This window comes from Notechis scutatus, chromosome 4 (genome assembly GCF_049901735.1).
Source record: "Notechis scutatus isolate UNSWTSFEM ecotype Mainland chromosome 4, rNotScu1.2, whole genome shotgun sequence".
NCBI lineage: Eukaryota > Metazoa > Chordata > Lepidosauria > Squamata > Elapidae > Notechis > Notechis scutatus.
The window spans coordinates 110,890,760-110,915,576 of NC_142012.1; the positions used below are offsets into that span (position 1 = coordinate 110,890,760).

The following is a 24,817-nucleotide window of genomic DNA, read 5'->3' on the forward strand; positions in this document are numbered from 1 at the left end:
CTTATTTCCCTTAGGAGATGCCACTTATATCAACTTACTTTCATAATCTCTTCAATTCTCCATTTCTTTATAGTGCCTGTATGAGGATTTTAGATTTTTAACCCTTTATGTTTGTTGGAACAATTTAGATGAAGGTTAGAAAGCTAAATGGCTTTCTAGTACAAAGGGGACAGCATTTGGCAATTGTACATCTTTCTTCCTTTTAAGCAATATAAAAGCAGCTCTCTGCAAGTGACTAATGTAATTGGTAAAACTGCACAATGGCCTCCAGGTTGAATAAGAAAAAAAGGAAATACTGCACATTTTTCGTCAATAAAAGGGATGAAAATTGAGTTAATGCAGACAATAGTATTTGCTGCTCACATGTAGATATTTGGATAATTTTCTGTAATTAATTAAAAAGTTCTTTAAAACCATCTTGTTTTATTTTAAAAAATATCTGAAATTGTACTTAAATCTTATTGAATACAAGGGGTAGGCTACACATCCATAGCTTTATGAATAAAAGTAACTTTTATTATTATTTTATTTTCTAAAGTTTCAAAAGTTTCCTATTAGTTTCTTCACATTTGAGTTTCATATTAGCATCTTGCCAGGATAACATGCCAAATTGTGTTTTTTTTCAAGTAAAATATTTGGGGTTTTAAATGTAGAATCCCTTATTTAAATGTATTAAGCTCTTAACATAAAGCAAATTTTAGGTTATTTTAGTTTATTATTGTAGATCTATTTATATTTCTGAACACAATTTATCTGGTGTTATATTTTGATACATTTTGGATTATTTTCATTTTACAGGGAAATTGCTTTTACCAGGCAACTTCATGAACAGGCCTCTGATCTAAGTTATTATTACATGGGGTTTTATATTTATTCATGTCCTAAAATGCGATATAAGGTAAGATTTACAATTTTAATTATATAAATTCAGCCTGATATTTGATTTTTCAATACAATTAGGACAGATTTATGTATTCTCAATCTTTCCTGCTTTGCTTGATTAAAAAGAGAGAACTATTGTCTGCTTAGTTGTCTATAAATTGGCTAGTGCTGGGTAAATGGAGAATATAGACTTTATGCTTCCCAAATAGTTGTCCCATGCCACCTATCAAACTTTTTTTTTTAACACAACGGAACTTTCAAAGAGAGATCGTAATAATGGATAAGGATATCCTATTCAAATGAAAAAGAAAAAAATAATAATGAACACCAGACATATTTAAACCTTCAGCATACATAAAATAATTATTTGGATTCTGGATTTGATAGGTCTTCAGCCTAATCTAACAGGGACATATTTTTATAAGTAATATTTGAATGTTGAATAAAGTAAGTATGGCAATTACATTATTTTATTAGTGTAGACTCTTATTTTCTTTCTCAGATGCTAGTGTTAATGTCCTTTGAGAGCTCTTTGGTTTGGCTAAAAAAACCCACATCCTTTTACTGTTAACTGAGCTTTTCTTAGTTGCTAAAATGCGCTGCTGTTTAAAAATGGGTTAGCAGCTGCTGAGCAAGACAGAATATTGCCCTGAGAAAATGGATTTTAGTGGCTCTCTATTCTTTCCATCTACAAATATATTTTTCTGTAATTGTAAAGATCTGATGATCCAGTTTTTGGCAAATATTGTTAGTTGGAATACAGTTCTTCCTAGTTTTGATTTCTACTGAAATTATTAAAACCAATAAAATGTTAGTAAGGAATTGAAACATGGAGCTTATTAGTTAAATACAAGGGATTTCTGTTGGATTCCCTGCTCTGCAGGAAGATGCTTTTTTAAATAGATTAAACTATTTATCTAACTAGCTCCACATTGCCTACTTGTTCTTTAATTCACATATTCATAAATATTCTTCCCCAAGTTTTTAAAAAATATATGACATAATATGCAAGTTTTCAATCTAATTCAGGAATATGAATTTTTCGTTAGTGTCTTTTTCTCCTTTAAGTTTTGTTTTGTTGATATGATTCAATAGACCAAAAGTATTTTATAAAATGTAAATACTTTCTTGACTTTTTGAAGAACAAATTTGGGAATATAAGTATCTTGTATTAATAGAAATAATTCATAGCCCTGTAATAGAGAAGTGCCCAAAAAACAGGCCCAAGTAACTTACACTTTTGTTTATTTAGTTAGAACAGTTTTAAAGTATCTTTTAAAAATTAAAAACCAGTGTAGCATAACACCTACCAGACCAGATTTTTATGATCAAGCATTTTCCAAGATTTATTGGCATTTTTATGTATTCATGCAAATACATTTCAATTTCATTCCCAGTATTGCTTTAGTTTAACCAACTGTTTATCTTTTCAAAACTTTTACATTAGTTTTGTATTTTTAGAACAAATTATAGCTTACTTTAAATATAGTAGAATTAAAATTTCTGAAAATATATTTCAGCATTCTTAAAAAATCATATTACTTCAATAGAATGTTTTAAGATACTTAATTTAGAATTGCAGAAAGACAATAGAAAATGTAATTAGTTTAACAGATAAACCCAGGTTATTGTCATGAAATAGCTTGATATCAGATGCAGAGAATCGCTTCCAAAAGGTTAACAAAGAAATAAAAGGCCAATTCAGTTGTGATTAATTATTATATTACTTTGGATGGCTGTTGTCATAAGCAGAACATTCTTTTTGATAGAGTTTGAGAACCAATTTTGGTGATTTGAGCTTTGGGAGAGTCAGCAGCTTGAAAGGTTGTACAAAGGAATTTTAGCAGTTTTAATCTCTTGAGCCCTGGCTCCTTCATAGTTTCATGAGTGTGGAATTTAGTTAACCTTTTCGGTAAATTAGCTTTGCTGCCTAAGCAGAAATGGAAAACCACAGCAGAACAGAATCCCTACAGGATGTTGTTTACCTATGATCTCCTGCTCAAACCTACAATTGTGACGCCTGCCATTGTAGCACTGAAAAGATTGCAAATCTTTTGCAAGCCTAACACAATACAGCTTTCACTTTGTATCTTCCTGAAGGATTATTTGGTCAGCATAATTGCATTTTATATTTTAGCTGATTTAAGATGAAAATAAACTGTTTGGCTCATGCATTGATATGTACTAGCAATGCCAGAGTCCTGTGGCAGCAACGACCTATTATTGGTGGGTGAGAACACTCAAATATACAACTATTCTACCACATAACTTTAGGTACAATTGCATATTTGAACCAGGAAAATAATCCTTGAAATTAGCCCTTTTGTTACCTGTATTTATTTATCATAATCTCTACAATTAATTATACACTTCTGCAAATCATGGATAAGCTTCTAAAGCCTGAATGAGAAAATTTTGACTCTTCAGTCAGATCCATTTGTTGTCTGTTTGACAGGAATGCTTCTATCCAGTTAATGCAGGTGTCCAGAGATACCGTAAGATTTTAGTTTTAGGAGTAGTTTGTCGTGTACCACTGAATCAAAGGCTTTACAGAAGTCTATGTAGATTGCGTCTATTGCTTTGCCCTGATCAAGTTGTGTAGTCCATATGTTTTTGCAATGTAAGAGTTGCAGATTACATGATAGTTTTTTCCTGAAACCAAATTGTTTATTAGAGAGTAGGTTGTTTGTTTCTAAGTGAAGGATGATGGATTGGTTAATAATTGATTCCATGATTTTACAGTTGACGCAGCATAAAGAGATTGGTCTGTAATTTTCAACTAGGCTGGGGTCTTCCTTTTTAAAGATGGAGATGACCGTGACTTGTGACCATAGTTTTGGCAAGGAGATGGTCCTGAAAGATTTTTCAAAGATTATGCTTAGAGGTTTGGGTATGGCAGTGGATAGCTTTTTTAAGAAGTAGGCACATATTCTGTCCGGTCCAATATGGTTTTAGATTGTGTAGTGCTTTTTCAATATTGTTTTCTGTAAAATCGATATGTATTAGATCATTGTAGTTGTCTGTTGTTTGACTAGGAAATACTGGGCATGATCCATTGCTGTTTACAAATACTGAGCCAAAGAATGTGTTAAAGAGGTTGGCTTTAATAGTGTCATCGTTGCAGTCTTTACCATTAGGTCCTTTCAGGGGTGGGATGGACCTTGAGTCTTTTAGTTTGTTGTTTACAAAATTGTAGAAACGCGGGTGGCATTGGTGCATAGAGGGTTTTCTTCTTGTTTAATGTGATAATTGGTGCATTCAGTCTTAATCTGGTGGCATAAATTTTTGTATCGGCTTTTAAAGTTGGCAACGTAACCAGATTTGTTTTTCCACCAAAGTGATTTCTTTTTGGATTGAAGCTTCCTTATTGTTATGGCTAATTTGTTTTTTTCTGGTTTTGGGAGTTGTTATTGGTACATATAGTTTGATGACTCTTTTGACTTCAAGTAAAAATATTCAAGTTATAATTGGGGATTCCATCGTTGTGATGATTTTTGTGTGGACGTATGTTGAGACAAAAGTCAATCATGTTGTGGTCACTGTTGGAAAAGGGTTCTTTAATTTGTATTCCGTAAATTGAATTCAAACTATTGCAGAAGATGAGATCGAGACAGTTGTTAAGTCTAGTGTTGTTGGTTACTAGTTGTTCTAGTCCCAGATTTGTAGAAGGTTGCATGTGTGGGTTCAGTTGTACATTTGTTAAGGGTCCAGTTAATATGAGGTAGATTGAAGTCACCAAGAAAGATAAAAGCGTGTGGGCAGGATGCTGCCCATGTTAGTAGTGTAAACCCCCTATAATGATAACTTCTCTTGCCAAAGTCAGACCACTGCATATTTCCCCTCAAATTTATTTCTTTATTTGTTTGTTTATTTACAAAAACTGATGTAGCCTCCCATCTTCTAATCAACATTGAGTGACTCCCAATCATGAGTTAAAAAAAAAACATATAAAACTATATTAAAACTATAAAACTAAACAGAAACAGCCATGCCAAACTGTCTTCCCAAGGGACTGTGCTTCTGGGATGGCTGGCCATAATGCAAGCCTTGGGGCAGCACTTGAAAGTGGCAGTGGCAATGCCGCTGGAATTGAAGTAGAAGCTGTGGTAGTAGCAGGTGGCTGAGATTGCTGTGGTTGGATAGAGTTCAAGAGCAGTCAATCCCTTACTTTACTAAAGCTTGGATCTGGGAGGCTAGGCCAGGATTGATTTGGATAGGGCTGGGTCCCCACCTAATCAACTAATGGGATTCGGTTAACAATGGCAACTGGGACTGCTGGGATTGCTGTTGCTAAGCAATGTGGTCACATGAATCATGCTTAATACCTGCATCACTTAGTGACAGAAAGTCTAGTCCGAATTACTGTTGTTAACTGATGACTACTTGCATATGTCAGAGCTTCTAACATGATAATATTGACCTCTGTCAGAGAATTACAACATTGGAAGGATTATATTCCATTCAAGGCTCATATGTTATTGTTGACTCTTTGCGGATAATAATGCTATTCTCTACTGCAGGGATGTCAAACTCAAGGCCCGTGGGCCAGATCCAGCCCATGGGTGCTTAAATCTGCCCCTTGGGGCCAGCCTGGAAATAGCAAAGGATTGGCCCATGGTGCCTCTGGCAGCCAAAAGGGAGCAGAGGGACTGTGTGCAGCCCCCCACCCCATTTTGGCAGGCAAAGTGCCACAGGAAGCCGTCCAAGCAAAAAATGGACTGCGGGGGGCCTCCACACTGTTTTTTGGCTGGCAAATTGCTGCAGGAGGTGGCCATCCTGTTTTCCCCCTCCATCCATGGAATAGAACTAGAGTGCTTATCTGGCCCTTTAAGAAATCCAGTTTGACAGCCCTGCTCTACTGCATGGGCCAGAAGAGGCAACAACTGGACATTGCATCTAGAAGAGTCTATTGTTTTGTAATCATGGCTAATAAAATATCTTGTTACAATATGGAAGGATTCTTAATTAAACCTTAGATAACTTCATTGTTGAAGATGTTGCAATGAAATCAAATTTTAAATGTTTGCTTTGTTAAATGTCACCATTAAGCTCATGCAAGATTTCTCATGCAATTGTTTACTTGTCACCAATTGTTAGTAGTTGCGGCCTTCTGATATTTAGGACTTCTCAATCAGACCAACTAATGCGTTAAGAATATTATCAGAGGGTTTTCTATATATGCTATCCATTTTAGGTTTGATGTCAAATTCCAAGAACGGACTTCTTTTACTGTTAGCCTCCAGATTCTAGAATGCACTCCCTAATGAGATATGCTTGGAACCAACAAGCATATGGTATTTTGGCATGAAGAAAATATTTGTGTGTACTTTAGGTCATAAAAACATTAAATATTTTAAATGCATATGTTACACAGATTCAGCCGCTGATCTTAATTTTTTTTAAAAAAAATATTTTTATCTATGATAAGCTGTTCTTTGAAAGCTTGATTTTGAAAAGTAGTATATGGATTTAAAAAATGAGGACGGTTAATCTTTTCTTCTGCAAATACTGTAGTGTACAATTCCAAGAAAATTCAGAAACATTCCAATAGTCATAGATTATGAAACTTGCATTCTAAAACTTCCAAAGGAAAGATGAAAGGTATAGTCCTCTGGGCTGTTATAATGAACTCTGTGTACATCCTACATAACCCTTTTATAATCGTATTTGTAAGGGTAAATGGAGTGGTGAGGGGGGAGAATGTAATGCATAGTGTTTTGGACTAGGACTATAGAGATCTAGATTTATGGTTACTTTTAGCCATGGAAGCCTAGTAGGTCATTCTGGATCATTAATTATCTTTTAGTCCAACTTATCTATGCAGTTGCTTTTGGTTTAATTGTGGAAGTACACATAAAGCATCTTAATTCCCTGGGAAATATTTATTCAGTATGCATATCTGTAGGAGCAAAGATCTTGAAATCTGATTCTTGCTTACAGGAAAAAACTGTGGCCGCGCTATTATTTATGTTTTATATGTGAATGTCCTGAGGGTGATATCACTTAAGATGAAAAATAAAGTTAATTGAGAGTGTTTGTATGATGAATATTTCTGGTCTGTGAATGCCTGAATCAAATTCTTGGCAGCTTTGTGTAATATAAATACAAAGTATTAGTTCAAGATTGCTTAAGATGGCTTGTTTGGTTGACCCAGAATTATAGGATGAAAACATCAGTTTTGTGACATTTATGAGTAGAATCTGCAGCATCTTGGGATAACTGTAAAGAAGACAGAAGTATTTGTCTTCTGTAAAAATATGTCAACATGTACTTCTGATTAGCTTCAGGAATGTAAATGCTGTTTCTATTTTTTTCGGCAGACAATTCCTGTTTGGGTCAGTTTGGACACATCCTTATACAAGTTTATACAATGTAGCAAACATTTTTCATTTCAAATGTGTGATGTTTTCTTAATAAGTTAACATAAAACTTAGAAATAATAAATTGGCCTTTTATTTTGATCATTTAAATATTATTTATTTCAAAGTTTGAATTTCAGGGCAATTGAGGTAAAAGCAAAGGAAGTTAACAGCCCCTGACTTGTTATGGGAAATTTGACTGCTGCTGTCAAAAATAGTTGCCCGAAAGATTAATTCCAGATTCATATAACATACTAGAAATGAACTATTCTAGAATGACACACTAGGGAGACATTTATCATGACTAATTCATGCTCTACTAAACTAAGATAATCAAGGCAAAATGCAAAGAAGTTAGTTGTGAATTATATGAAAACAGTGAAGACCTGCTATAATGCTTGTGATTGGTATGATTTACTAAAAGACGAAGAGAGATGATTCCTGGAAACTTGTCATATAGACTCAATAATTTTGATTTAGCTTTTTGGGAACACCAATTCTGTATGAATCCATGTTTCATTATATCTTAGAATCTGTTATGCAAGAAAAAAGATGCAATTCTGTTATTTACTGTGAACTGAACAATGCTTTCAAATCTCTATAGATGTTTTTTTAGTTGACCCATGATCTTGTATTTAGTATACAGTATGCTTTTATTAAAATTGTAATGCACTTCCTTATGAACTTATTCAGCTAAATATTTCTCCTACTTTTATGAAGTAATACCGAGATCAGTTATTTCCAGGCATTGAGTGCTTATTGTACTATATAGTATCAATGTGCACAATGAAAAAGGTTCCATGATGAAAATGCAGATGGTCTTGCCTAAAATATACAGACCTTTTTTTGCAGAGAAAATGACCTACATTGAGTTTTACTAACAGGAAGCCTGTAGGTTTGGTTTTGAGTTTGTGGGACATTCTAAAGTAAGAATATAATATCAGAATTTTCTCCAACTGCAGCTTATTAGTCAGATAGCTGAGATAAGGTCTGTTGTCTGCTTATAACTGATGTGTCATTAATATTGGCCAAACTAAAGGATAATGCCTTCTGTCTAATAGTTCATAAGTTTAAACATTTAAATTAGATGAAAAAAATATTATTTTTGAAATAACAGAAAGTAGGAGAAAAGATAATTCTGATATTTTCCAGTTCTCAAATATTAAAATTTAAAATATCATAGCATTTGAATTTTTACAGTAAAATAATTTGTCATAAATATAGGCAATTGTTTTCTTATTATTTCTCTGGGGATTTCCTTGAAGCCATAGATAACATGGGAGAATGGGATAAAGCCAGCTCTTTTGGCAATTTAACTTGGGCCATATGCTGACGTGTTTAATAAGAAAAAGATAATATCATTTTGATTTACTAATGTGTAGTCTTAAGAGAAACGTGTGTTTATCTTGAGGTAACTTATAGTTAGGAATGAGAATATATATTCTTAACAATTTGAGTAGTATTACTAATTCAAAAAAAACTTCTTGTATTGACATTTCCATTTCGTAGCTTTCACATCAACCATTTGATTCTCATCACTCATATAAAAAAAAACCTTTATTATACAATACAATTTAATTTTATTACCTTAGATAATATGAAAATGGTGCAATATATGGAATCTATAAATGTAAGGAGAAGTACTGAAAAGGAGACATATAGTTCTTTGGAAGGGTGGTTTATTTTTTCTGCTAAAAATTGTACTCAATGTTTTTAAAAGCTCCATTTACAGAGTCATTAGATCAATTTTGCAATAAATGAAAAAATGAAAGCAGTTAAAGGTAATGAACATCAAAATGTTTAGAATAAACATTATCTTCCTTTATTTTTATTATCCATATTTTTACTATTCAGTTGTTTAGAACTGTGTCTATACATGAAATCACTGTGATATTATTATTTTAGTTATAAATAAACATTCAGAGATCGTACCTCAGTAGAGAAACCATAAAACGTATTTTTGTCATCAGCAGTCTGGAGCCAAAGTACAAAAACTGCTGTAGACTAAATAGTATTTATTGGTCTTGAAAGGCTAATTACATAATCTTTTTATTACATTGTTTTAGCATAGGATGAAATACTAAAGAGTCTTCTGAGAGCTCTGACCCTTTTCAGGGCCTTGTAATTCATTCAGTAATGTTTTATGATCTTATGATTGTTGTTTATTACTCTTGCCCAGTGAAATTGCTAAACAATGTTGATAAATTCTCACCTTAGAATATTTTGGACTATGAATTAATACTCTTATCTAAAAAAGTGATAATTTTTTGATAGCCAAAAATGTAGCAATAGTTTAGGATTGCTGTCTTTGTACCAGAGCAGACTTGTGGTTGGAAGGTATGTTCTGAATTGAATGAACCTAAAACTCCTAATCTTTCTCATTCAGGTTTTGCTCGTAATCTGAAATAAAAATCATAAGTAACTGTAGTTAATTATTTCCAACCAGTCTGTCTAGGATACTTTTCAGAACTAATATTAAAGAACTAAAATGCTCATATAAATTGTAGTTATAATAATTGCCTGGCTATAAATTTCTTTCTTTTTTTAATATTGTTCTAAGTCAAAAAAATATCGTTACCTAAGGTAAGTTCTTACCTATTACCTAAATGGCTAATGCTACCTACTTGGGTAATGAAATGTCTACAACCATACAAATAAGCTCACAGAGCATCAAGGATTCCACAATTCAACCCTGAGTTACATATATTCCCTTCTATGGGAGTTGTGTTGAACTCATGCATATGCTGCTTAAGAATTCACTCCTGTAGTTAAATATGCATCTATAATGAATGAATTATTTATTTTTTATACAGAGAATAATAATCTGCAGACAATTGTATCCCTCCTTTGTTCTATGTTCATTTTGTAGTGTGAAAAATATGTTCCTAACAACTAGAAAATCAGCTGTTTTAAGTGGCACAAAATTAGAGGACATTTGGAAAAATACAATGACCATATAAGAATGGTAATTCTTGTACTGTTCAGTTAAAAATAGGGATTTTTACAGATTGTTAAACAAATGGTAAGCACATCAATGCAAATAGTATGCACATCATCAATTGACAATATAAAATACTCCTATGTTTCAATCTGCCCCGAAACTGTTTTGAGAAATTGTTTTTGAGAATCGTTTGAACTCTTCAGGTCCATACATTCCATAACTGTTTCTTTTTCTTAGGCACAGGTTTGTTGGGGTCTCTAAGAGAGCCAGTTTAATGTAGTAGTTAAGGGTGTGAGTTTTAGCCCTGCCTTGGGCACAAAGCCAGCAGGGTGGTATTGGACCAGTCAGTCAGTTTCTCTCAGCCCTAGGAAAGACGCAATGGCAAAACCACTTTTGAAAGCTTGCCAAGAAAATTGCAGGGAGTTGCCTACATAGTCTCTGAGAATCAGACATGAAAGGATGAAAACAAAACAATTCTGCCCCCCCCCCCCACAAATCTATTGAGCTATTGAAAAGAGAAAATGAGAATTTCATTATCACATTTCTATCAAGAGGCCAGTTTGACAGAATCAAAACTAATAGCATCTTCTTCAGAATAATAGTTGATCAATGCTGGGACCAGAGTGTACCTTTAAAAAGTATTTACATCCTTCGGCAGATTAAAGGAATTGAAGGATGCACAATAATTTCTCAGGTTCCCAGTTGGTAGCATCTCCACTAACAAAACCTGTTTACAATATTATATTTAGTATACTATTTTTGTTTTTGTTTTTTTTAAAAAATCTGGAATTATATATCTTCAATCTACCCCTTTCAGCATCTGTAAATATAATTCTTTATCAACTCACTGCTGCCATCACAAAGTTTTTAAAATATTTTTGATTGATTTCTGGGTTGGCAAGAGAGTGTGTGGATTAGAGTGGATTTTTAAAAGTAAATGATCTGAGTGAGGCAAGATTGTAATGTAATACTGAACAAATGTCATATTTATTGTGATATGTTTATTTCACATTAAACTATATTTCATGTGTGGAATCATTTTTAACCATAGTTCATTGTACAACTGCATAGATTTCCAACAGATCAGATCTGATAATTTGCCACAACCACATTATGAGCCCTTGTACTCACTGCATGGTAGTCTAGAAGTATGAAAGAAAACTTAATTAAGGAGAGCAGGGGGTTAGACTAGAAGACCTCCAAGGTCTTTTCCAACTCTGTTATTCTGTTATATCTGTTATAACTACTGTAAGAGACTAAAATAGCCTGGAAAGAGAGTAGGCTGAATATTTTTGTCTGCCACTTTCAAGCTTCCATTCACTTGTGTAGACTCAGAGCCATCTGACAACTTGAATTATTCATGGTTTAAAAAGAACTTACCACTTAAAATATTTGAGGTTTTTGAAACAGGAGCTTGGAAAATTCCAGAATGTACCAGAAATCTGATTTGTATGTAGATGAAGGAAGAATATAGTCCAAGTTGGCTATTTGGAATTATACAAAGGACTTTCTTCTCTTCTCCTTTTCTTCTTTAGTCAATTATATGAATTCAGACATTAATGTTAGCCAAAGATTAAAGATGGTTTAATCCTTAAAGATGGGCCTGAAAAGGAACACAAATACTTGGGGGAGAAGGAAAAAAAGTTTCCTTATAGATTTCACCTATCATTTTTAACAAATGTTGATCAATAAGATTTTACAGTAGGGAACATGAACGTTTGTATCATATCCAGTTGTTCTGAAGAATTGAATATGTTGGTCCTATAAGTACTACATATTCAAAATAAAGAAAATGTTTATACACTCTTTTAACCAAGATTAGTAAAATGGTATCAATGCCACGGTAATTTCAGAATTGCTGCATGGAGCTCAGAGGACTCTTGGTAAAAAAAAACCAACACCACTGCCAGTATAGAGGTTGGTTTTTAATAACTTGTTGCCAAGCTCACTTTGAAGTAGTTATTGGCCTCTGTCTTAATCACATGTATGTATCTGTGCATATGCATTTGTATAGAAGTCTATTCTGAAATATTTCACTAGAATGAATGTAGTGCTAGCTTTCCAAATAAAAAACGATCAGCAAAAGGATCTGTTCTCATTCCTGATATTTTGAAACAATAAAAACATCTTGAGTCATCAAAATAGATATATTACACAGGGTTTTGTTGTTGTTGTAGGCCCAAATTTAAGTGTTGTTGTAGGCCCAAATTTAAATTTCCAAAAATGTAAGTTCTGGAATCTTGAATGTGAAGCCAGATACTGTAGCTCTTTTGCCCTTTGACATGTGAAAATAAATTATATGTAAAATGAGGCTGCAGAGTCATACTGGGCCTTGTCCTTAAGACTGCCTAGCATTGTTTCCTAGCATCCCTGTGTAAGGTATGGGCATCCACAAAGAAGATCCAATGCATGCAAACTCTCCCTGCACTCTGGAACCTTGACCATGTAACAGCCAAGATAAACCCAAAATAGTTGGGTTTTTTCCCCTTCCTACTTGAACACTGCTTTATTTTGTGTAATGCTATCTAAACAGAGTTTGTGAAAACAGAATAGCTGAACTTAGTTGCAAAGACCTCTCTTGGGGTAGATAATGCGTATCTCTGTTTATGTAATTAAATCAGGGAGCAAGGGTCTGCTGTTGTATTGGGCTGATGGGATTCTGCTGGTGTCCTCTTTCAAGGAAAAGGCTGAATTTAATAAATCTTTGGATTGGCTCACATTTTCTCATGCTTTTGCCTTAATACATTGCTGCTGATAATTTTAGGGTATTTTGTTTATGTAATGTTAAAATTCCTTTTTAAAGCAGCTGTCTGGAAACTGAGATGAAGGCCTTAATTCACTTTTAATAAAAGATCAATGGGTTTATTGTGGAAAAATAGAACACAGATGTACACTGTACCTGATAAAAGAATTAAATGTGTGTTTAATCTTCTCTGTTTCTTCTGTGCTACTGGTACTTGACCTCCTTTGTTTTTTTGTAACTATTATCTTTCTCTGGAGCTTTTATTTTTCATATTTGGCTTAGTCTGTAAAAACAAACCCCACTAACATACCCTCATCTCAAATACTCACCAAATCCCTTAGATTTTCTAAAAATATTTTAAAAGTAAATCTTCAGACTTAAGTGTCATTAAAATCTTTGGCCTTGCCTTGGAACAGAAGTCCAGAGATGCTTTTAGTGCAAGAACTAGAATGCAAAGGCTGGCAAAGTGAGAATACTTCAATTAAAGATTCCTTAAGGTAGAACTGCCAAGTTTTCCTCCAGAAGTTTCCAATTAAATATCCAGCCATGCCTGAATGAATGTCATATGTAAGATTTTCTTTTCTTTCAGTGTATCTTTTACAAGAAGAAACTAGTGACAAGAAAGGTTGGTTAAATGTCTTTTTGGCTGAAGACTAAAAAAGAGAAATAAAGAAGAGTCAAAATAATTACTATAGCTGAAATTTGCCTCTAGAATAAATCTGTGTGAGATATTCTCCCTCTTCATCCGGAATATTTTGTCTTTGTCCCCTCATAGTGGAATGTGTGGGATAAAACAAAAAATAATGCAAATATTTTGCATATTTCAAAAGAACCATTTAGAAAGAGGCAATTATATAGTCAGAGGATATCTCATAAACAGTAAGATGCACATATTATGCCAAATAATTGTGGAGACATGGTGTTCTGTTTCCATTCCACTGTTTGACCACATGATAAGCTGTTCCTTCTGCCAAAAGCAGAATTGTGATTTCCTCTAAATGAACACATATGGACCAAGTGGCACATAAAGAGGAGTTTTATGATTGTCATCACATATTGAAACCGTGGCAATGGGTCTTCAGTGTAACATGACTTTATTTTATATCATGAGATTATGTGGCTGAGCTGTGGTTAGCAAGACTTCTATCCCAGCCTGTTCCTCCAACTTGGTTCAGAGAAGGGGGTTTAATACCTATATGAATTACAGTTCATTGTTGCTGAATGTCAGGCAAACCAATTTTTACTAACTATGGTTTGTTGAAATAAGCCAGCTGCATAAGCTACATTATTACATCATAGCTGGATGTAACAAGGAGCTATGGTTAAATCAAAAGCATGAATGAAAATTTTCCTACCCGTTATGATTTTGTGGGGATTATGAAAATATTTTGTTCTTTTAATAGTAGAAACATTGTTTAAATGTTAGCCTTCATGTGTAACCACTTGGAAAAAATTCCTAAAATGTAGAAAGTGAAGTTTTCATTGATCAGATAAAAACTTAATAAATATGATGCTGATATTTTTCTTTGAGAAAATTAACAGTTTAATAGGTCTTAAAATATTTCACATGATAAGTCCACATGTTCTTAATATGAAAATCTTAATATAAAATATAATGATTGGCAGGTGATAGTTTCGTTCAATTCTTTTTCTTGTTTCTTTTCTTCACCACTAGATATGTGGATATGGAATTCAAACCATATGTTAGGTCATTGCTTAATATTGTGTTTGCATCTGCTGTAAAGATAGCTAGTCCTCCAGGGCCAAACTTAAATTAAAACTATTATAAAATACAGATAATACTTGATTTATGACTGCAATGAAGCCTGGCATTTTTGTCACAAGTCATTGTAGTCAGTAGTTGAGCCATCACATGGCCAGACTCAGTTCTGCAACTCTTTTTATACAATGGTTGTAAAAGTAAGTCACTGCTTTTGTAAAGTGAATTGTGATTGTTAAACAAATATATCCAATGGGCATTTCCTGCCAGAAAATGGCAAAACAGTTGCAATTCATGGTTACATAACTGAAGAACTGCAACTGATCATAAATACAGGTTGGTTGCCAAATGCCTGAAATGCAATTGTGTGACAGCTTTGAGGTGGCAGACATAACTTCAAGGATGGGTTATAAGCTTTTTAAAAAGTTCATTGTAACTCTGAACACTCATTAAGTGACTAGTCATAAGTCAAGGATTACCTGTCAATAAGAGTTGTCTCTGGTTTGCTATATAATAATGAGGTTGATATTTATTCCACATTTAGTTCTTGTTGCGCTTACGTTTGCTTGCTTGATTATCCTGAAGATATTTATTTGGCTTGGAGATTTTCTCCTCTGGATTTAGATTGGTAGAATATGGGCTATTTCAGATTTTATTTTTTACAAAGAAAAGTGCTCCAAATGTTTAACATTGAGGTGGCATTGTAGAAAGAGAGCTATCCTGGTAGAAAAAAATAATCAGGAGCAGAAGCTTCTTTTCTAGCTAACACATTTTATTAAAAGGCATAAGTTTTCATGAACTTCACCTTGCTTCATCTGCTACATGGAATAGCTAATGCTTTTTAATACAATATAATGTGTTAAAGACAGAAAAGCTGCTACTAACCTCATTTCAATTAAAGTGGCAATATCTATGATGTGTCAGAAAAGATTTAATTTTACAGAACTGCTTTAAGATTTTCTTTCATTAACAGCTTATGTATCAGTGAAAATGCTGGGTTCTAGAGAAGTTTGGGCTTTTGTTTTGAAGGGACAGAGTGGTTTTGGAGCAAGTAGTAGTCCAGATGTAGCATCTCTCCTTTTAAAGAAGCTGCATCTTTTCCTAGGATTGCATGGCTGTCCTCCACTGTCCAGCACCATCTTCAGAAAAGACTAGTTTGGTTTAAGAATTTGCTTACAGGTGCTAAGCCTGACCTCTGTGCACTCCAAAACACCCTTTTACCTTTGAATCCAAACCAGTGCCCAGCCCTATTAACTTCATTATCTTTACTCATCTTGTAGATGACTATGTGGGTGAAGTATATGGTGATATAAGGATCGCTATTTTCATTTTATCTACATATCCTAATTTTTTGTTTGCTTGTTTTTAAGCCTTTCAGCTAGACTAGTTTCCATTTGGTTAGGACAGGTGATGTAAAGGAACAGACTTGATAGTTTATTCTCCACATATTCTCCACCAGTTGTGTTTGGGTTGCAAATGCTAAAATTCCCAGCCAATATGGCCAACCTAACAGAAATTCTGGAACTTGTAGGTGATGTGTATTTTAGTTAGTATTAGTTAATTCTGCTTTATCTTCTCAAAACAATAAACTGTGAGATAAATTGTTCTTAATGTGCAATATCTCTTTGTTTACAGCAGCCACCACTTAAATTAAGATAATTATAATTAATGTTCCCATTGAAGAACCTTTTTTTAAAAAAAAAAAAAAGATACAGTAAAAGATAAAGAGATCCTCCAGTGTTCATATAGATATGTTCATTTTATCTTCTTTCCAATGCATATTGATTCTTCTAAATTGTTTTCAAATTTCCTGGGGATATTCTTGGCACTTTCATATCCAAGAACAAAGAAAGTTTATTTTTTAGATTGAACAAAGTTGGACATTTCAGAAGAAAAGCTACATAGTTAGAGAAATTTACATTTGTCTATGCAGGATTGTTTTATTAAGTTTTCATAACTATATTAGGCAGGAGACATTTTGGGCAAAGAGATATTTGAATTTGATAAATGGCATGCTATTGTTTTCTTTACTTTCCAGGGACAGTATAGACCTTCTGATTTACTATGTCCGGAGACATATACTTGGATACCCCTTGAGCAATGTCTACCTTCTCTTGAGCAGTCAAAATATTCTCGCCTCAATCAAGACTCAAAAATAGGTAGGTGCCTATTTGAGTTCATTGGATCTTTTGCAGACACCTGAGTGTCTGTTAATTTATAAGATGACTCTATTCCTTTAAAATTTTTCACAAGCTATTATGTTACCAAAGAAAAAATCCTGTAGTCCATTTCATATATTCACCAATGTCAAGTGCTGAAATAACATGATGGTAATGGAGTAATAGAAGGAATGCTATAGGAATAGCATTCTATAGGAATGCCCTGTGAAATATTTGTATCCTGTGCAATGTGACATTTTGTGTAAAGGTAAAATATTTGTAAGACGTAATATGAGGAAATGGGAAGAACTTATGCTTTCCACTATTGCACTATTTCACTATCTGTTCCTGAGGAACGTATGAATTAGGGCATAGTATCACATTATATGGTAGTATAGAAGAAGAAAAATAAGCTTCTCTTTGAAAGGTCCTATTTGTGTCCTACACAATATTTTTATGCTTCTTTAAAATTTGAGGCTTTTCCTGGCATTGATCTTTAGACAAAATCTATTGCTTTCTAGATTATTTTGTTATATAAACATGAAAGTGCTTATTTGTGTCTGAATACTTTATCCAGAAGAAAGTACATCAATTTATAGTTGGTCAGAGTTGTTTATCATGCTATTTTCCTTGAACTGTAGAGCATGTAATGAGGAGCTTTCTGACTTTGGCTGATCTGTAAAGCCTGAATTGATTCTGAGATTAAAACAATGCCAAAATACACATTGCATGTAACAAGAAGATTACACTACATTATAAATTGAATTCAAACAAAACCATCTGACTATGAGACAGACAAAATGCTGCTTTGAATAGGTGGTCTAGAAAAGATTGCTAAGATGAAAGAACTAATACCCAAATAACAAAAGTGATCTTAGCTTAAGGAATTTGAACATTTGTACCAATTCCACTTCAAGATAATAAATATAAAAGTCTGCTTCTTACTTTATTCATACTGAATACATGTCCAGACACAATGTGAATTCAAGCTTGGGTCCTGTGGCTTAAGGAAATTAAAACATAATACCTACTGTGAATGAGAGTCATCAAGGTTTGTGCAGCTACTGACATGAAGGAAACATTCATCATTCCAGAGCTTGTCTCTTGCAGAATACCTCCTTTATAGTTATCAGTTAAAAAAAGCTTTTAATTACAATTTAATGAATATTGAGTTAGACCGACAGTGGTATGCTGTGTTTCACATGCTATGGTTTGCTATACAAGGTGTGTTATGCAATTGAGTTCATAACAGAGTTTGATAGACCACCCAATTCATAAAATAGTTGCCAGAATTGAGCAATGTAAAAGAGATAGCGTTCATATTTTCCTATTACCAATAGCTGTAAATGACCACCAACTTACTTTGTTTCAGAAATAATGTATGTTTCACTGAATCTGGTGAGATAAAAATATTATTTATTCTAATAGTGATACTTGTTAGGTACCTTTGGAAGAATTCTTTAGCAATATTCATTTATTGGTGATCATTTCTTCAGACTTACCACATCATAATCTATGATGCCAAAACTTTATTTTATGGATGTATAGCAGTTAGTGATGAAAATCTATTGTTTTAATGGCTATCAGGAATCTTCTGACTTTTTCAGATTGGAAATTTAGTGCAGGGATCCCCAACCTTTTCGACGCCGCGGCCCGGTTCCGACATCAGCTGGGCGCCGCGCCCGGTGCAGCGTCAACTGGGCGCCGCCATCTTTTATGACGAAAGGCGCTTCCGGTGGCGTCACGGGCGCTGTTCGTCATAAAAGATGGCGGCGCCAACTTCTGGTGAGCTTTTTCGGGTAGAAATGGCTTTCTACCGGAAAAGCTCACCGAGCGCTGGCGCCCGCCATCTTTTATGACGAAACAGCGCTTCCGGTGAGCTTTCTACCCGAAAAGCTCACCAGAAGCGCTTTTTACCAAAAAAGATGGCGGCGCCCAGCAACCAGCGGCCCGGTAAGGCTTGTTCCGCGGCCCGGTACCGGTCCGCGGACCGGCGGTTGGGGACCCCTGATTTAGTGGACATAAGAGCTAGTGAGTGAAGCCAAGGTCTGGCTATCTGTCGGTCTGTCTGTTCTCTGTCTGTCTCTCTCTCTCTCTCTCTCCTCTCTTTCTTTAATTAAACTTTTTAAAAATGAAAGATAAATATGATAACTCGCTTAAGTTCATGTTGAATAATAGGCTCCTTCTATCAACCTAAAACCAACCATCTCAAAATACATTTTAGAGAGTTCTACTGCCTTATAATTTTTAGAAGTATCATGCAACTTCAGTTAGTATATTTCATGTATAAACAGTTCAAGTACACTACCATGTTCTAGTATTAAAATGCCTTTTAATGTGCTGGGGAAAAAAATGAAAAAAATTATCTCCAAAACACAAAGCAAATATTATCCTCACTAGATGGATTTAAACACCAGTTATTTTAACACAAATGTAGCCAATTGGTACCAATTGTATTTTGCTTTTTACTTTCCAAATTGTAAGACATATATGCATAGAAGCCAAATAAGTAAAATAATTTTGCAGTCCCAGCTAGTACTGAACAGTCTGTGCAATGTTCCTCAGATTTTTAAGATGAAAAGAATTATCATATAGTGGTACTTAACCTTTTAAAACTTATGTGATTATGTAGCAGACATGACCATAATGCAGGAATAATATCTATAGAACAGACAGTTCTATATGCTTATAAAAGATTGGTTATGATTTTCTAGCATTGTTTTATTTGCTTCACTTTTATAAAGAAACAAATTACAGTTGTACATTGAAAAGACAATATATACTATATGATTGTTACTGTAATTATTGCCAAATAATAAAACATATGTTCATATTTAATGACATAACAGCAAAATTTTATACACCCTCTAAGGAGCCAAGCTTATATCCCAAACTACTTAAAAATTTATTGTAAATAAAATTTATTTTTAATAAAAAAATTTAATAAACAATATATTGATACTGTGTTTGTGATGGATAGGTTTAAAGCAACACTTTGAAAGTTGCGGAACAGACTTATTTTCTCATAGTTCTTAGCAAAACGTAGAAGGCTATTGTTCAATGAGTTACAGAAGAGAGAAAATGTGTTGATTTATTCCCAGAATGTCTTTAGCTTCTTACATTCTAGATCTTGCATCTGTTGTTAATTAACTTTATAAATACTTGAAGGCATTTGAAGTTCACTGTCCAACATGATTCTTGATCATAAAATATGTTTAAATAGTACAGATAGTGCTAATGAGCTGTATCCAAATTTGTCAACTGAATTTTAGTATATGCAAGGAAACCCTAATAAGTAGATGAATCACTGGTGGCTCAATAATTCTAGCTATGCTGCGATATTAAAAAAAAAGAGAACATTTTTATCTGAACAAAGAATGTTCATTATGTAAGCAGAAACATGTTAATGTTTGCTAATAAATAATTCTTCCCCAAATAAATGAAAGCATGTTTATGATCATTATAATTTTGTAAGATTTCCCATCAATTAGAAGGGGGGGATTGGAATTAGTGTTAGAAAAACATTTATTGTGTTCATAGGATGAAGTCTAAAATCATTTCTTAGGAAACAAACTATGTGGAAAGTCTAAATACCATTTCAATGTTACAATGCTATATATTCCACAGGGATGATAGAGAACTGACTTCAGCCTAAAGCTTCTAAAGTGTATGCCTAAAGGGGTTGTTTAAATACATATTACACAAAAGTGGTGCTAGAACTATCTATATTGTGTTTGCATATACAGTACTGATTGTGCAGGATGGGTTTCCCAGCAGTCCTCTATATTTTGCTCCTTGCTGGCTTGTCATGAGCCTGATAACCTGCTATCCAGAAACTATATCCAATAATGTAGTACTTGTTACATATCCATATTTATCCATTATCTTTTACTTCCAACCATATTTAATTAGAAGGGATTATGTGTTATAGGGAATCAAGACTTAACACTTATTGGAAGCAAAGATAATGAAACAAAAACTATCATATTTTGCATACATCGTTCGGTTTGTTGGTTTGTTTTAAAGATGGTAAAAGCGGCTGCATGTGTCTGTAGATGATACTCCGAAGTGTTGTGCAGAGAGGTTTTTGAAGAATTTGGATTGTAGAAATTGGTATGTGGAAGTGGAAAAGTATGTAGAGGGAAAGGCAAGAAAGAGACAAGCTTGATAAACTAACTGTGAGGCTGAAATTTGTTGAAGAAACAGAGAGGTAAAGAAACTGATAGGCCAAGAGTTGGTAGAGTGGAATGGTCGGAAAGTGACAGTTGGAAGATAATGGACACTGCAAATGGAGCCAAGCTGGGCGTCCTGGAGTGAGGAGGAGGGCCAGAGGAGTAATACCTCCTTAAAAAACCTTGGTCCAGCTGGCCCAGCTGGTAGCACATCGTAAGGGCCCCTTTCCAGGGTTACAGGAGAAGATGGTCAACAGTTTTGAAGGCAGAAGAGGGCTTTATGCCCCATCAGCAGATAAACGGTAGAACCATCTTCTAGGAGCAGGGAAACTCTGATTTCAAAACTCCACTGCCTTGTGGCTATATCTATTATTGGAAAAGGCTTCAGGAGTCAACCTCAAGGCAAAATCCGGAGCCAGAGTGCCAGAAGCAGTTCGTGACTGTGTACAATCATGTTCTGGTAACTCCTGCGACGCAGCTGGAACTAATCATATTGGTTCTGCTGTTCCATTAGACTATTTCACTGATGTGGAGAGGGGGAAATCTGCTGCTTGGGTAACAGTTTATACTCCATATTAAATTACCCAGGCCTCGTGCTCTGGAGAGGACACTCCAGCTTTGCATACAGCATTGAAACAACACATGAAGTGGCAGTTACTGGTTTCATAGCACGATACCATAGTCTCTTGAGACTGAAGGATGCCAACTCAATTCAATTTGTTCAGGTTGACGTATCTGTGAAAAATAAAATACTGGACAAGGTAGAAGGATGTAAAGAAGCAGATAGTGCTTGGAATGGAATATAAGAATACTGGAAAATCTTCGGCTTTCCGGTCTTGCGCGGCTTCGGGAGCGGCAGGAATTCGCGTCTCTGCGATCCCTGCCGCGTTCGCTGCCAAGGTGCCCCGATCTAAATAGGTCTGGGGGCTATGGCTGCCTTGTAGAGGCAGTCGAAGAGAGAGGATCCGGACAGAGGTTTGGGGGTAACGCAGACCCCCTTTCCAGCCGGAACAACTCCTTTTTCCTGAGGTGGATGAGCGGCGGTCAGCAATGGCCGCCTCAAAGAAGCCAGCAGCCGGGTAAGATTCGTGCTGGAGGAAGAGGGAAGAGCTGTGGAAGTTGCTTCTGACTGGGATAAAGCTAAGAGAGAGTTCCTGTAACCTCGAAGGCTGCTAAGGATACTTTGTTTCAAGAAAGAGATACAAGCGGCGAACATTTCAAAAGAGTAAGTTTTTTTTTTTTCTTCCTTTCACTCTCCTCCCTAACGTGACAGCAGTGGAACTATAAGAGAAATCCGGGAATTTGTTCTGGAGGTAAATAAATATTGAAGGAGCAAGGATTTTAGAATATTCAAAGGGGAAAAAAGGAAGAAGAGTGGGAAGGGAGAGGGAAAAAAAATAAAAATTGGAGCAACCTGAAAATAAGGAGAAGACTGCCTAAAACTTTAAAGAGTTAATTTTAAAGAGCTATTAAACAGCAATAAGAGTTTCTAAAGATACATTTTAAAGAGAACTTTGTGATCAAACTTTATCCCAAAAAGAGAAAGTGGAAAAAGAGAAAGCATTAAAAAGAATCAGCTGATTGGACTGTTTGATGACTTTGGATTTTATGAGAATTATCTCAGACTAAAAAGCACTTGGGTGGTTGTTTTGGAAAAAAATTTCTCTGTACAATGGCATCAGTTGTGGATGAACTAGAACTTATACATCAAAAATATGAAAGAGAAAAGCGAGAAGGAAAAGATATTTTTGGCACTCTTTTTCAGTTTATAGAAATGGCGGTTTGTGCTTATGTAAAATCGTATGAGCAGGATAAAGAAGAAGCCATTTTTGAAGAACATGTGACTTTGGTTGGAGAAGAAAAGAAGGAGGAGAAAAAGGAGAAGAAGACTTTAAGACCTGGGAAAACAATCCAAAAAGTGAAGAATAAGGTGAAAAGAGGATATCGTGTTAGGAAACAACAGAAAGAGAGAAAACAGGATAAAAGGGAGGTGGAGAGACAAAGGGGTAAAGAGGATAAGGAGAAGAAGAAGCAAGGGAGAAAGGAAGGAATAAGAAACTTTAATGATGGGGAGCAAAATGCAAAAAAACAAAAGTTTTTCACAGATAATGGATAGATTTTATTGGAAAAGGGATTTTAGAAGGGTACATAAGATTGCATTTTTATATTTGTATTTAGAAATAATTATAGAAGATTGGAAATAATATGTAATTTAAAATGTGATAAATATTTAGTATAATTTAGTGAAATTTTTGTTAAAGGAGGGGAGTACTTTAATGAAATAATGATTTAAGATCGGTGATGTGGGGGGGGGGGAATAATTTTGGAAAGTATAAGAAGTGTTCCCATAAAGGTATGATAATTAATTGAAATGTGTGAAATGTCTAAAGATATAAATGATTGTTAATACCAATGATTAGGCTATGTTATAATAGTGAAACTATTCGTGAAATGAGAGGTTTGAAGAAGGAGAGGGGAACATGTAATGTAATAATGATTTATAATATGTGATGTGGGGGATGGAACTAATATGGCAAATAGATGCTCCCATAGAAATATGTGATTTAATTGATAAGAAATGTGCTAGATGTTTAAGACATGAATAAATATTAATATTAATGAATAGATTTGTATTGGTTTTGATGATATTGTATAATGTTAGAATGTACCAGACAGAATCCCAACGTAAGTTATGTACTTTAAATTAAGTATTATAAATATAGGGGAAAGAGACATAGGCGTCATACTCCAATCAGTGTACAGGAGAAGGTTTTACTTTTTTTTCTTTTAAGAAGAAAGATAAACGGATAGTTGGAAATAGAACAGACAAAGAATAAATATTATGATTTGAATTGAGAGGAGATAAATAAAATAAAATTGAGAAAATTTAAAAGAAAGGAGAAGCTATATAGAAAAATGAAAATGTAATAAGATATGGAATGGTATGTAAAATGAATATGAATTTGAATGTGTGTCTGTACCAAGAGTTTTGACCCGGGATTAAGCAACTTTCAGAAAAGAGATTTTTGTATGTTTTTATGTCTTGAATTTTTGTATGTTTTGTATGTCTTTAAAAGTTAATAAAAATTTGTTTAAAAAAAAAAAAGAATACTGGAAAATCTTGCATGGAATGTATTTGCAAGAATTGTGTAATGCAGCAATAGACAGGACAGCTTGGAGAGCTTATATCCATAAAGTCACCAAACAACAGCAAGTGACAAAACATAACAGCAAGCATACTTTTCTTCATCCAATCTCCTTTCAAAATGGACCCAAATCTCTTAAGACCCTTAGAACAAGTAGACCCTTATTGCAAGCAACAATATCTTGAATTATGACAGTAACACTAGGTCTAAAGCAGAGGTGGTATTCAGCAGGTTCTGACAAGTTCCGGAGAACCGGTAGTGGAAATTTTGAGTAGTTTGGAGAATCAGCAATTACCATCTCTGACTGGAGATTTTACAGTATCCTTCCCCTGCCACGCCCACCAAGCCACGCCCACAGAGCTGGTAGTGAAAAAATTTGAATCCCACCACTGGTCTAAAGCATAATATCCGAGTCTACATAGTAAGGCAAAAGGTATAAGGCATGAACCAACAACCCATATAAGAAATCAGCCAAGAATACTTAAAAGCAGTCAACAGCATATCTTAGAGTTCAGTCAACCAAGTGTAATATACAAACTGGTCAGGCTGAGAGAAGACTCAAGAGTTTGCAACAAAATTAAGTAACGTTTGGACTAAAGGAACAAAATTGTTTCAGGATTTGACTGCCTCCAGACAGAGGCTTAATTGCTGCAAGTTCAAATATTGGAGTCTTCAAGAGTTAACATCCTTTAGTA

The 24,817-nt window shown here is 34.4% G+C and overlaps 1 protein-coding gene across 7 annotated transcripts in view; it reads left to right on the forward strand.

The window, feature by feature from the left end:
* Nucleotides 1-24,817, forward strand: part of ATE1 (arginyltransferase 1) — a 63,961-nt gene that overhangs the window by 33,843 nt on the left and 5,301 nt on the right. For all 7 annotated transcript variants that reach the window (XM_026669447.2, XM_026669414.2, XM_026669422.2 and 4 more), the window contains 2 exons: nucleotides 799-898; nucleotides 16,684-16,804. In XM_026669447.2, the coding sequence (XP_026525232.1) occupies nucleotides 799-898; nucleotides 16,684-16,804 (221 nt within the window). The remainder of the gene's footprint in view (nucleotides 1-798; nucleotides 899-16,683; nucleotides 16,805-24,817) is intronic.